The sequence below is a fragment of the Spinacia oleracea genome, chromosome 5, assembly GCF_020520425.1.
Source record: "Spinacia oleracea cultivar Varoflay chromosome 5, BTI_SOV_V1, whole genome shotgun sequence".
In the NCBI taxonomy this organism is placed as follows: Eukaryota; Viridiplantae; Streptophyta; class Magnoliopsida; order Caryophyllales; family Amaranthaceae; genus Spinacia; species Spinacia oleracea.
In genome coordinates this window covers 48,806,534-48,822,279 of record NC_079491.1, presented here as the reverse complement: position 1 = coordinate 48,822,279, position 15,746 = coordinate 48,806,534, and the positions used below count along the sequence as shown (strand labels likewise).

At 34.4% G+C, this 15,746-nt stretch overlaps 2 protein-coding genes across 2 annotated transcripts; both read right to left on the bottom strand.

Annotated features, from left to right (window-relative positions):
- Positions 1–4,650: 4,650 nt before the first annotated feature.
- LOC110801110 (uncharacterized) lies at positions 4,651–5,130 on the bottom strand. Its single transcript, XM_022006426.2, has one exon. The coding sequence runs from the start codon at positions 5,128–5,130 to the stop codon at positions 4,651–4,653; it is 480 nt and encodes a 159-aa protein (XP_021862118.2).
- On the bottom strand, positions 5,130–8,896 carry LOC110801111 (protein FAR1-RELATED SEQUENCE 5-like). Its single transcript, XM_022006427.2, has 5 exons — positions 8,849–8,896; positions 7,411–7,498; positions 6,582–7,114; positions 6,176–6,489; positions 5,130–6,099 (listed from the first exon to the last, which is right to left on the bottom strand). Exons 1-5 carry the CDS (start codon positions 8,894–8,896, stop codon positions 5,130–5,132), a joined length of 1,953 nt encoding a protein of 650 aa, XP_021862119.2.
- Positions 8,897–15,746: the final 6,850 nt, after the last annotated feature.

The following is a 15,746-nucleotide window of genomic DNA, read 5'->3' as shown; positions in this document are numbered from 1 at the left end:
ACTTCTTCAAATGCAAAATCTGAAATGATGGTAAGACCATTCATTTAGAACATGTTGGGTCATACTTAGAACTTATTCAAATGAAATTTATAACATGAAAAGAATAAATTTGAACATACATAAGAAAACTATAGAAAATATGAAAAAACAAAAAATAGTAGAAATGTTTGCAACTTGTTAATAAAGGGTTATATTCTAATAAATGTTCTAATGAGGAATAATTATGTTCTAAATTTCAAAATTTCTTTATACTCATGTTTCTTTAATGTTCTAAATTTTTAAAGTAATAATACAATGATATATACTTGTATTCTAAGATATAAATTTCATAATACTTAAGTTTGTCAAATGTTCTAAACATTTCAGTGTGTGTTCTAATTATGTATGCTTATGTTCTAAGGTTTCAATATTCTTTATGCTCATGTTTTATAATGTTCTAAATTTTTTAAGTAAAAATCCAATTATAAATACTAGAGTTCTAAGTTTTAAATATTCATAATACTTAGGTTTGTCAAATGTTCTAAACATTCAAGTGTGTGTTCGAATTATGCATGCTTATGTTCTATGTTTTTAATATTCTTTATACTCATGTTTCTATTATGTTCTACATTTTTAAACTAATATTACAATGATAAATACTTGTATTCTAAGTTATAAATAATCATAGTAATTGATTTGTCTAATGTTCTAAACCTTCTTAGGTGTGTTCTAATATATTATACATATGTTCTAAGTTTGACTATCTTAAAAACTAAATTAAAATTATATGTCCTAAATAGAAATATGAAATAAAATAATATATTAATATATTGTTTACAAAATTATAGGAATTTTTGGAAAATTTTGGTACATTGGCAAAGACGCTTGCTTCAAATGTCAGCGAGATGTACAACATGCTAGACAAAGCAAATGAAATGTTTAACGAGGCTGATACAACAGACAAAATGCATAGCCTAGTTGAAAACATTTGGAACAATTACACCTCTAAGAAACAAAAGCTGAGCCAAAACAAAGTTGAAGAAGAGCCAAAAAACAAAACACCATCACTTCTAAGCCAAGATCAGCATCTGTTTGACGAGCCTGGTTTCATGGAGGAGTTGGATAAGTTAATGGCAAATGCATGGAATATGTATTATGAGCAAAAGGCTAATGAAAACAAGAATCAAAGAACTCCTACTGAAGCACAGATACATGAAGCAGTGGATCATCCAGAGAATTTCATTACTCCAAGGCTAGACATACCAACTCCACGGTTCAGATTAAGAACCCCAAGCCTCGAACCTGAAATTCCTTCCGAGTCTGAAATCAGGGAGCCTGCCAATAAATCTGCATCAAATGAAACACCAGAAACCACAAGGATTGCAATTGCAAAATACACAAGCTTCAACTTACTGTCTCCCTCGCCAACCAAAAAAGGAGAACAACCTGAAAATCCAGAGCATGAATCATCTTCTGAAAATTTGATGAAAATGGCTGATGCAGCAGCTGAGGAAACCGAGAAAGCTCTTAACAGTGGAGATGCAAAACAGAAGGGCAAGGAACAGAATCAAGGGTAAAGTAATTGTATTAATGTATTTTGAATGAATTTTTTTCAAAAATTATGTATTTTAAAAACAATATATTTATAAAAAATATTTTGAGGACTTCAAAATAATAAAATTCCGTCCAGTGCAAAATAAGTTTTAAAATATTATTTTGGAACATGAACTAGAATAGTTAGAACATGTGCCTTAGAAATTAGAACATAAATTCCATTGTTTAGAAGTAATTGTATTTATGTATTTTGGATGGAATTTTTACGAAAAATTATGTATTTTAAAAAAAAATAGATTTAATAAAATATAAAAAGACTTCAATTCTTTCCAGTTGAAAATCACAATTAACATGTTATTGTAGAACATGAAGAGAATTATTTGGAACATGTGCCTTAGAAATTGGAACATAGTTTACTTTGTTTAATTAACTGTTTTCTAATAATAAATAAATATTATTGTGTTAAACAGGGGGAAAGAAAATATCATTGAATCAAAAACAGAAAGGGAAAAAAGGAATGTGGATAGACTTCCATTGCACTTAAGGTCTCCTTTCATGATTGAAAATGAAAGCAAATTCAAGAACATTGAAGAAGGGTATAGGAGAGTGGCAGAATATGCGTTTGCTGAAGGAGATATAACGTAAGTTTTAAAGTACATGTTTATTAATGTAATTTAAACATTTCATCTTTTTTATCTAACAATTAATAAAAACTATCATTTATAGGGAGATCTTGTATGAGGACACCGTAAACACAATCACTAGACAAGATATGCATACTCTGGCGGATAAGGAACATCTGGTGAACACCATTATCGATGCATATTCATATATCCTGAACATCGAAAATAGAAGGAGGAGTGTAGAGAAAAAAAACAGATTCTTTTTCTCCACACAAATTTATGTAAGTGTATTACATTTATATTTAATTAATGTTATATGAATAACTTATCACTAATGAAATCCCCAACACTGAATTTAATTTTTCAGCTTATACTGTGCACAAACAAGTATTTCAATGCAAAGGATACACAAGAAGCAAGGATGGACTTTCTGTTTAAAAGGATGGTAAAAGAGATGAAACATGCAGGAGTGGACAGCTTCAAAAATATCCAACTGGTAAGCTGTAAATTTATACTTGATAAAAACATTCAAAACATAATTGAGTAAGATTAGAACATAAAGAACCTAAAATTAGAACATGTTAAGGAATGATTAGAACATGAACATAGAACCTGGTAATTTTATTTGAGTTTAAACTGTTGGATAATATGAACTAAGCACCTAAACTGCCATCTATTTGACTGAACAGGTATTCATGCCTGTCGTAAATGGAGCACACTTCTACCTACTTTGCGTGAATTTCTTGGAAAGCAAACTTGATCTCATCGATAACAGACCATTGCCGGCAAAGATTTCGTTCTTTAAGAAATATGCAAATGAACCAAAACAAATGGTAATACATTAATTTATTCTATTATTTTAATTATAAAATATAATTAAAAAAATGCAATTAATGTTTTTTTTCTTACTCAGTTGAGGGGGTTTGCAAAAAATTTCTGCCATATCGACAACATTGAAAGCACAGAGTATGTGGAATCATTTAAAACTCGGACAATTAAAATGCCATGGAGAAGCTTAAGCAACAAGAATGATTGTGGAGTGTTTTTGATGAGGCACATGCAGACATATGAGGCAGAAGATGCAGAAAAATGGCAATGTGGACTTGAGAAAGACAATGTAAGTATTCTTTTTTTCAATATGAATCATTAAAAACAAGATAGAATAGTTTAGAACATGTGTGACACACATTAAAACACAAGACACTCTGTTTTAGAACATGGCGCATCCAATAAAACAGAGGAACAAAAAGGAACAAACAACTAAACAACAGAAATAACAAATAAGAAGAATAGAAAACATATTTTTCCCACAATATTGTACATTCAAGTTACAAACATTGTTTCTAATGTTTTTTTTTTGTTATTTGCAGATTGAAATACTCCAAAAACTGAGGGTAGAATATTGTGGGAAAATATTATCAACAAAGCTAAATGACGAGCATCATGCAATTTTAATGAAGTCGAGGAAATGGAAGAGAGAGATGAGGATAGATTAGATTAAATATGATTAGACTAGAACTTTATTATATAATACTTTGACTTGAATGTAGTTTGAATTATAATTTCTGTGTGTTCCTTTTTTAATTTGAACCAAGGTTATGTAATCTAGATAATATTTGAAAAAGATTCTGTGTGTTGATTTTCACATGTTGTTTTGGATAATATATCCATGTTTTGATTTCTAAAAATAGATTTATCGTGAGTTCATTGCGTGTTTATTTACTATTAATTTAACATGTTTTAAACATATATTGGCAAGTTCTAATAGTAGCAAGATACGTTCTAATAAAAATTCTGATACACAAAACAATATTTTGAACATGTAGTCGTCCTATCTAAAACAATGTTGAAATATCAAAAGTTAACTACACATGTTCTAAAACACAAATAATATGTTCTAAGATGATATGAACATGTTCTAAGGAATAAAAATTATACAATATATACAAAATTAAATCCTACTACAGATGGCAAACTTTAAACAAACAATATTAAAAAGACAAGTAATTCATATATAAAATAAATATTTCAGAAAAAAAGAACAAAAAAAATTACAAAATAATAAATGTCAACTATAAAATAACATTTGTGTTCGTAAAACAAATAAATTATACTATGCGATAAATAAATAAACAAAAATAAAGAATCTGGCCTCCAAAGAAGACAGTGAATATTTTACCTACAAAAATAAAACAAATCATGAACATTAATATTTAAAATAAGAAGAAAAAAAAACAGGGAAATATATAGAACACACAGTACCTGAATATAGAACACAAGGCCTCTTTTCTAGAACATTAAATATTAAACAACTAGAACACAGATACCCCTGAAAAATCAAACACATCTTTAAATATTTTAAACACAGTAGTATAATATATAATAAAAAAAGTACAAAACAAAACTAGAACATACAAACAAAACATTAAAACATAAGGCATATATATTGGAACATAAAAAAAAAAAAAAACTTAAACCAACAATACTTACATTTTTACTTTTCTTTTTCGGGACAATTACGAATATCATGGTAACCCAACTTCTTACATCCTTTACACAACCTCTTCTTCTTTTTACTTTGTTCAACAGCTTTTTCTTTATCACTCTTCAACCGTTCATCACTTCCACTACCTTGAACATGAACCCCGGTTCCTTTGTTCTTTGATACTTTAGGCGGTTTAATCAAAATTTCAGTAGGCACACTAGCTCCAATAAGCAATTCAATATCTTGAGCTTTGCTAGAAACACTACCACTCAATCCATCAACAATACTACTTTGAGATTCCAAATCAAAGCTCAATGATCGTAGATTGTCCACAAGAGCACTAAGTGTCAATTCATTCCCTTGAGCCAAACTCACACAAGAATGAATTTCACTCCACAAATCATTCAACAATCTCTTCCTATCTACAACTTGGACACATTGCTCCAACTCATTCCCTTCTAAATCAAAAATAGGCTTCTTACATGCCATTATACTCCATCGGTTAAGCACATAAGCCTCGGGAATTTTTGAATATGTTTTGCCTTCCAAACCCAAACCATATGCCTACAAGGAATCCCTTGCCTTTCAAATGACTTGCATAAACAACTAGTATCAAATGTTTCAACATTAAAAAGAACATCAAACTTACGGACACGACAACCTTCTCCAATAGTATAAACATCCAATCCAAATTCTTTCTTAAAACCATCAAGCCCACAAGAGAAAAGAGCTGATTCAACCTCGTCTTGAAACTCATAAAAAACAGTTGTCGTGTAAACTTCAGAAGAAAATTTCTCTATGGCAGAACGTGTTTTGCATTCAGGATGTTTATGTTTAGAAGAATTATCATTTTCACCTTGAGTATGGCGTTGAGCATCCAAAGCACTTTCGAATCTCATGTAAAACTCAACAAGGGTAAGATGTGGATTAGTGAACTTAGTATAAAAGTTATTCTCACTCTCTGACCTTGATGTGGTTCGCATAATACCATACAAGAATAAATCCCTAAAATAAGCCAGAATCCACATTTCACGCTTCTCATAAATTTGCAACAACCAGTCATGGTTTTCCAACTTAAATTCACTAATAACCTTAGCCCACCTCTCTTCAAACTCAGCCGGTTCAATCTCTTCACTCCAAACAGCTTTGCAAATCTTTTGTAGAAAGTCAGAATCTGGTGGAAGATCACGACACACTTTATCAGGCATCTTTTTCATAATATGCCACATGCAAAACCGATGCTCTGTAGACCGAAACACTTTGGGAAAGGCAACTTTCATTGCAGGATCTTCATCAGTAATCAAACAGAGAGGCTCATTACCTCCCATTGCCTTCACAAATATTTTAAAAACCCACTCAAAAGACACTATATCCTCATTAGATATAAGGGCAGCAGCAAAGGTAATACACTTTTTATGGTGATCAACTCCAGTAAATGGCCCAAATATCATATTGTACCTAGGAAAAAAACAGAACAGTTTAGAACATAAGAACAAAACGTTTAAAACATAAGGCATAAATATTAGAACATTACCTATTTGTTTTAAATGTAGTATCAAATGAAACCATATCTCCAAAAAGAGCACAATTCTTTCTACAAATAGGATCTGCCCAAAATGCTCTACAGAGATGATCTTCTTCATCTAACTCATAATCATAAAAGAACGCACTCCATAATAACTTTTTATTCTGAAAATTGTTGATAAACATTTGTGCATCGGATCCTTCAATTAATGCCTTCAAATCTCTCTGAATTTTTTTGAAATCTTGCTTTGATGCACCAACATTGTCATATGATCCAGTTAACTCCTTCATTATTCTAAAGGACTTCACTGGACCAATGTTAACCTGTGGAAGGAAACAGAGCACACAATTTAGAACATACACAAAATATATTAGAACATAGGAAGGAAACATTAGAACACAAGAATAAAAAACACCTTTGAATTATCAATAATAATCTTCTTATGCAAAATACTCATTTTCCTCCCATACTTATGAATTTTAGCACAACCAGGAGTGTATAGAGGATGATTATGTTCTTCTTTGAAGTATGTCACAACATATGATCCATTAATGTTTTTCATACACATTTGAGCACCACAACCAATACGAGTAAGCATTCGCCTTCGTGTAGAACGAGCCTTATCTGATTTATCTTCAACAGCTTCCACAACAGGCTTACGAGACGCCTTAAAACCTTCTTTATTGCATACGACATACTGGAACGCAACTACACCAGTCTTCTTCCTTCTTGTAGTAGTACTTTTTGTAGAAGTGAAACCTGAAGCAGTAGCATAAGCTTTATAAAAGGATAAACCTTCCTCGGGATCTTTAAAATTCATTCCGACAATAGGTTTTAACTCCTCAGAACAAGAAGGAATCCATTCTCTAGTACCACCAGGACTCAATGAAGTAAACACTCTAGGAGTACCAACAGAAGAACTTGATGGTTCATTAATAATAACTCCAACTGCACAACATAAAATAAAATAAAAATTAAAACCAGTGCACAAATTATGCAGAACATAAAAACAAAAAATTAAAACATGAGATAAAAACTTTAGGAAATGAAATTAAAATTTTAAAAAATGCAAAAAAAAAGTAAGGAACATAAAAACAAATAGTTAGAACAAAAAAATATATTACAATATGAATAACAATACAAACAAATGAATAAGATCTAAAGAACATAAAAAGAAATATTTAGAACATGATTGAAAAACCTTTAGAACATCATCAACAATAAAGGCGAGAATTAAATAATACCTGATTGAGTAACTGATGAACTAGAACCCTGAGATAACATATCAACTTCACCAGAAGCCATTAAAGATAAAAACAGAGCACAATTAACCTGAAAAATTAAAATTAAGAATAATCAGAGATTAAATACAAAACAACAACAAAAAACTAACACAAAATCAAACAGAAACAATTTAAAAACAATAAAAAGCTAAAAATCGAATGAAAATCAAAAGAGGAAAAAGTTCTAATAAAAATAACAAAGTTCATAATCGTTCGATTGAGAATTAGGAAAAGTTCATAATCGAAACAAACTCAAAAGTCGAATTCACATAAATACAAACAACAAATAAAGAAATTCGATTTTGTCTTCAAATACCTTCGACAATTGCTGAAATTCTGGGAAAAAAATTGATGAAGAAAATCGATCAATTGAGAATAATCAGCAAAATTTGAAATCGAAATTCGAAATTCAAGGTAAACCGCAGAAGATTTAATAAATTCGATGTAGAGTGTGAACGAAATCAGATTTGTGTCCTTCGTGTTCGATTGAAGATCGCTGCGCGAGAAGAGGAGAGAGAAAGAACCAAAAAAATTTAGAGAGAGAAAAAGAATCGAAGAACAAAAAAAAAGAAGGAAAGAAAAAAAAACTTCAGGAAATTTACAAAACTTGCCATTAGTAATGATCAAATCTCAGCAGTTAGATTAAATTAGATCCAATGGTTAAGAAGGTGTTCTTACCATAAGGAAGTGTTCTCACCGTAAGAAGTGTTCTTACGGGAGCCTTCCTCGATCTACATTAATATATGTGAAAAGATAAATTGTCTTTATTATTTCGAAACGGGGAGTATGTCTTGAGGAAATTTATTACTCTCTACGAGGCTCACACCCATTATATAGGAGGAAGTCTTTTTTCATATGGAGTACTCCCTCCATCCTAAAATATTTCCCCATTTGACTTTTCATGTCCCTAAGACATGACTTAAAACGTAAATATCTCTTTTTCTACATGCGTTAAAATTATAAAAGTTGATGATGTAACACAAAATACATATCCATCTTGGACCAATCAGGTCACGCCACATGGCTTATACAGAATGAATACATATAGACCTTAGAATTACTTGTATAAATTTTTACGTATAAAAGCGGAATTCAGTTTATTATCAAGGCTAATATGTCCCAAAACATAAGAGGTCCATTAAAGCCCTCTCCCTCTGAAAGAGGCTGATCTTCAAGGACACATTTTACATCACCAATGATTATATGCCTAGATTTTTGGGCAATTTCCAATAAACCTAGTGCTATAAATACTCTGATTCTCAAGGAGAAAAGACACAATTCTCTTACCTACATTTACTCTATTTTTGCTCCGTCTTTTCTCTAAAACTTTCCTTTCTTTCTCTCTCTAACAAATACTTATTTAAGCATCAAATTGCAGGTTACCTCGAAAAACGTGTACCTGATACTCCTTAGAAAGCTTACACATCAGCATCCAGAAAAACCCCATGGCCGATCTGCAACTTGGCGTGGAAACTGAACGACAAACAGGGCGCAGAAGAAGCAAACCTTCTCTTCAACGCATGTCATACACCTCGTCGTCGTTTGATAAGTTTGGAGGCGTCTGATGAAGGAGACCATGTCGCTGCACCTCCACCGACTGGCATAGTGTTAGATCAGGTCGTCTTAGTGGGAGCACTATGACACATGTTAACTGGTATCCGACAAGAGATGAACACATCATTCCATACTCAAATGCAGCAGACTCTTCATGTAGAGATTAGGAAGAGCATGGCAATATATAATGTCGGCACCGAGGTTAGACGCCTTATCAGACTGCCACTCAAGTCTAACGTCTGGAGGGCCGGAGGAGATCAACCAATGGCAGAACATGAGGCGGCCAGAGGAGCGCCAGTAAGACTTAATGAAGTTCAGAATAACCTACCAAGGCCTCCACGACAAGGGTATAGCTCCCGGCAAGAGCCAGAGCCATCACGAAGGAATCTCCAAAGAAGACAATTTGGCACAAATGGGCGTCATTCAAGATACCAAGTTTATGATACTGAAGATGAACTGTCGGACACCGGATCCACGCCAGTGATGCTTGACCGTCCCCTTGAGTTAGCTAGTGTCAATACCTCAGAAACTCGGCCTCAGAACTTCTCTCGCCGGCGCAGATCCGTTCATCAAATTAAGCACGAAACTGCTACCATTACAATTAGGCACAAAATGCCATTCTGTGAAGCCATAATGAATACACCTAAATAACCCAAGGTCAAGATGCCCACCATCGATGCTTATGATGGCACCGCAGATGATGAGCGACATTTGTGTCGCTCTAAACCTTTATTTCCTTATTATTTTCTTCTACTTTTCGTTCTTATTTTTTCTTTTATTCAATGATTTTACTTATATCTTAGTTTTAGTTGAATTCTTAATGACTGCCAATTTAGATCATTTTTTCCTTAGTTTAATTTCTATTTTATTCGTTTATTTTGATTTTATAGGCTTTTAGATAGAGTTAGAAGGGGAGAATGAAATTCAAGCTTATGGTGCGCCTGCACCCAGATTTAAGAGACCACACAAGTTAGCACAAGGAGATTTCAGCAATTATGTCATTTACAGAAGGGTGCGCACACACTACCATTTGGTGCCCTCGCACAAATTCAAGAAAAGTTACAGGAACTTTTTGAAAACCTCAATTTCAACTTTCTAGAGCGGTGCGCCCGCACCGATATTGGGTGCGCCCGCACAGGTCGGGAGACGCCTTTGTAGAAAAATGTTCAAGGCATTTTGTTTAAGCCCTATTTAAAGATTCTAGAGCGGTGCGCCCACACCCCTTTTGGTGCGCTCGCACCGGCCTCCGTAGCTGACTTTTTGATTGACCATTGAGCCTCACTGCCCTTCAACGCCTCAGAGGCGTGCGCCCGCACCCTCATCGTAATTATGGGATTTTTGGTTTCTCTCACTCATAGGTGCGCGCGCACCCGATTTTGGTGCTCCCTCGAAGACCCACATTTGTGCGCTCGCACGTCTTTGGTGTGCCCGCACCACAGTCCAGTTTCTATTTTTTCTTATTTTATTTTTCCCTTTTTAGGAGATAGTACAAATACCCCTTTTCCCCCAATTGTTTGGGGGATCTCATCTTTACATAATTTTCAGAACTTTTTGAAGTTTTAGAGGGAGAAAAACATTCTCATTTATTGCTCTTGTATTTTGGGGATTCTCCTCAAGACTTGGATTGATGCTTCATTGTAAAACTCTCAACCTTTACTTTCATTTATTGTCATTTATTTCTAGTCTCTTTTGATTTGACTCCTTTGTTTTCTTCTTAATCAAAAAACCCCAAAAGTAGGCACTTTTATATTTTTACTTTTCCATTTTACTTGTCTATTTAGTTATCTTAACCTTCTATGGTTAGATTTATTAGTTTCTTGGCTAATCTTATCATGTTGAAATTTGTGGTCAACTCCATGAGTGAGTAGTTTCTTATCTAGGGTTTTGGGTGTAGCTTAGGGTTTCCGTGTTTTGGGGGTTTAAGGTAGAATTTATTAGTTCTTGTAATTAAACGCATAAGTTGTGAGGTTCCTTGTTGCTTGCTTGGTTAGACGTAACTTTGCTTGGTCAATGGAATGCGATGCATTGACTTGGCAAGGAATTTTGAGTCCTTTCGTCGTATGATTTCGATTGAATTTATTTTGATTGACTCTCTAGTTTTTGGGTTAGTGCGGGAGCATGATTCATTGTGTTGTGAGTATTAAAGATCGACTCCCTTTGCAATTTGTCTTTGCAAGTCTAGTTAATTCTTAAACCCTTAATCCCCTATTGCATGTACCCCTTGGTGAACCCCAATCCCTTAGTGTCTTTAATCCTTGCTTCTCGTTTTAATAGTTTAGTTTGCTTTCTCTTTTTCAACAAACAACCCCTCTTCGAACTAGCTTATGTTAGCACTTTTAGCTACGAACCCGTGATTCTTCGTGGATATCGACCCTTGTTTGCCACTCTACTTGTTTCTAGTGGTTAGTTTAGGTATTTAGATTGATTTAGGTGTAATACTAGCAACGACCTAGTTTTTCCCCTTTATCAACAGATCTTGACATGCACCTTGCAGCGTACCGTCATCATATCTATGTCCAAGGAACAAATGAAGCCACTTGGTGCAAATACTTCCCCGCCACGTTGAAAGGCGTAGCGTCCAAATGGTTTGAAAAACTGCCGCCCGGAACCATTACTCCATTTGCCGAGCTGAAATTCTTGTTTTCCACTCGAGTCATGGCCTATAAGGAAGAAAGGAAAACCAGCATGCATCTGGGACGAATTCAACAACGAAAAGACGAGTCACGAAGGAGCTACGTAAAACGTTTCAACCTGGAAGTCGGCCAATGTAACACCCCGGTAATTCTCCATTTTCTAGAATAACCCTTTTTATAAATATAACTATAGAGTATTATCAAAGTATTATTGCCCGTGTGAAAACGTAACGGCTTATTCAGAATTTTGCAGCAGAAAACATAAAACTTTAGGTTTATAAATAATCAATTACAGAGTTAATTCCAAAACCAATTAGCGAAAATAAAGTAATGTAGTTAGTACGACAAGTTTAAAGTCCAATTTAACAAACCCAAGTCACTTAGCAAATCAAAATAAATACAAGCTCTCTAATCCCGATCCCAATGATGCATCATCTTCAAACCTGTAGATGGCCAACGCTTATTGATCCTTAGAGAATGCTCTCCAAAAATGGGTCATCACGGGATCAATAAGGCATAGCCATTATCAACACACACAAACAAAGCACGTAATCAGAAAAGCTGAGTACTACATACTAAATCAATAATAATCCTAACATGATTCTATTAAACGAACAATCCTAACATGATTCTATTAAACGAACACTCCTAATATGATACTAATAAAATATTAATAAAACATAAGTAAGGACGACCCAAACATATTAACTTGAAAACTACACTTGACTAGACTAGAATAGACCTTTATATCATTAATATTATTTTAATTGAAATAGCCAATGGATCGAGTTGTCCAACCAGAAGTCTTCACTAAGGAAGACGAGGTACAGGCGCGACTCCGTAACCTCAGTGACCTGCGATATCGAGGAACTTTTGAATAAAATAGAACACGATGATCACTCCAGTCCCAGAAAAGGCCATGGGCTACCACCATGAACCCCAACTCTTGTTTTGTCCGTCACTTCAGACGTGCACAGTCTAAAGCTATTTCTATTGAGTTTCACTTTACATGATTTACCAATTAATACTTTGTTATGACTCGACAATCACATAAATCATAAAATCAACAAGTATTCACAACTGTTTTTATCTTGGAATTAGGTAAGCGATCACAAAGTTATCAATCAAGAACCCATTCCAATTAATTCAACCTTTCCTTTACCAATGGTTAACCCCCTCTATATAGGTGTAAAGGATCAACTTACTAAACAATTCAGGTCCTCGGTCCTCATAAAGTAGTGAAATGCTTAAAAAGGGAACAACGATCAATCGATCTAAACCAATTTATATGAAATAATATAATGTTCCCATTCAACATGCTTGCATCAATCATCCACGGTAACATATTATAATTCTCATAATAAAATCCATGTTCAACACGTTCATCCAACAACATTAAACATGTAAATTTCAACATAACCAAGTTCAAAGGCATAATATAACCAAGTTCAAATACCTAACAACATGGTTTCAACATAAGCACACATCCCCAAGCACACAGGTATGTACGTACCTTGTGTAGACAAACTGACTGATAGGCCACTTAACACTTTCAAATGTCGCCTAAAGAGAATTCTCCGCCTAAAACTGTAACACCCCGACAATTCTCTATTTTCTAAAATAACCTTTTAATATAAAACGTAGAGAATTATCAAGGCATTATCGCCCGTGTGAAAACGTAACGGCTTATTCAGAATTTTGCAGCGGAAAACATAAAACTAAATTGTAGGTTCATAAATAATCTTATTACATATTAGGTCCAAAACCAATTAACTGAAATAAGGAAATACGAATAGTACGACAGTTTCAATTTTAAGTTAACAAACCGAACCACTTAATAAAGCAATTATAACTACAAGCTCTCTAATCCCGATCCCAATGATGCATCATCTTCAAACCTGTAGATGGGCAACGCTCATTGATCCTTAGAGACTGCTCACCAAAGTTGGGTCATCACAGGATCAATAGGGCATAGCCATGATCAACACACACAAACAAAGCACGTAATCAGCAAAGCTGAGTACTACATACTAAAACAATAATAATCCTAACATGATACTATTAACGAACAACCCTAACCTGATACTAATGAACATAAACAAGGGCAGACATAACATGCTAATCTGACGACCATACTTGACTAGACTAGGCTAGACCTACAACAATAATATTATTTTAGTTGAAATAGACAATGGACCGAGTTGTCCGTCCAGCAGTCTTCACTAAGGAAGACGAGGTACGGGCGCGACTCCGTAACCTCAGAGACCTGCGATATCGAGGAACATTTGAATAAAAATAGGACACGGTGATCAATCCGGTCCGAGATAAAGGCCATGGGCTACCACCATGAACCCCAACTCTTGTTTGTCCGTCACTTTAGACGTGCACAGTCTAAAGCTATTGCTACTCAGTTTCACTTTACATGATTTACAAATTGAGACTCTGTTATGACTCAACAATCACATAAGGCATATAATCCACATTCGTTCACAACTGGTTTTATCTTAGAATTAAGTACGTGATCATAAAGGCATCAATCAAGACTCATTCCAATTTACCCAACCTTTCCTTTAACCATGATCAACCCTGTATATGGGTATAAAGTTTTAACTTACTAAACAAGGTCCTCGGCCCTCATAAAGTAGTGAAAAGCTAAAAAGGGAACAACAATCAACTGATCTGAATCAACGTATACAAAGTAATCTAGTGTTCCCAATCAAACATGTTTGCATCAATCATCCATACTAACATGTTATAATTCTCTTAATGCAATATAGGTTCAATACGTCCATCCAACAGTATTAAACATGCACACTAGTGGAAAAAACCCCTGTTGTAGCCCCCTTGTTGAGGGGGGCATATATAAGTGAGCCTCAATAACCCCTTAGTCAACGCGGGTCAAAAGTTTAAGCATGTGGTTGGGGCGGGCTTTTGTTAGGTTCGCTTCTACAGATCCTGTTGAAGGGGGCTTTAGTTTGCCCGCCTCAATAGGTAGTATTCTAAAAAGGCGGGCTTCTTGTTGTTCGCTTCAATAGATATTCACAAAATTTAAATCAATTAAAACACACCTCTCTCACCGCCAAACAGATAACACGTACTGGGCAATTAATCCCCAAGTCTCTATTCGAACAAAGCAAGAACAGTCGCCGCTCCTCACCGCGCGGCTCCACCACCACCACCACCACCATCACCTTCCTCGCCTCCTCTTCCATAACGGTCGCCGCCGACCGTCGTCTTCCCTATCTCGGTTGACTCTGTTTCACACAGTGCCGCAATATATCAAGGTTAGGTTATAATTGATTCTTGTTTTGCTTGGTCTTAAAATTCAGTTTCTCTTCAATTAGTGAGCATAATGAGTTGATTATGCAGAGAATTTAGGCTAATGTTTCAATATTGGATGAATTTACAAATTAGGGTTTGATATTTGTGGTTTTTCTAGTTCAGTTACAAAATAGAAGTTAGGTTAAATTTTTCTAGTTCAGTTACAAAATAGAAGTTAGTGATATGGGTTTTGTGTCTAAATGATGAAGGCCTCTTTTTTGGTGATGGTTTATGTAAGCTATGTGAGTAGCTTGATCCAAAGTATGCAGATGAAATGAAGTGTTTGAACTTTTAAGTGGAGCGAATCGATATGAATCTGTTGAAAATATGTCTGCATAAAATATACTCATGTGTTCATTGTAATATTGATAGTTTATTAATGATGTAAACTAATCGTTGATATTGGATTGTAGCTTTATAGGCTCTAAACTTACCATAGCTTGATGTATTCACTATAGTATATTGTGATGTTTTTTGTACACACTTGTGAGATATCTACAATATTCTGATGTATGACAGTGGAGACTGTTTTTGCTGCTGCTTTGATTTTCAAGTTCTTTTAGTTCCATTTTTATTATGCTACAATATTGCTCTTGCTGTTGTTGAATTCCTATTCTGGGGTTTTGTGAGATCGGAAACTGTCCATAGACAGCTGCCTGTGGGGCTTTGACAGGTTCAACAAGGACTAAAATAGGTGCAACAATAAACTTTGTCACCTTCTACTTGGTTGCATTGCCTGTACTAGTTGTTATGGAATTTTCGGTCAAGGTTGGATTTATCGGTCTGTGG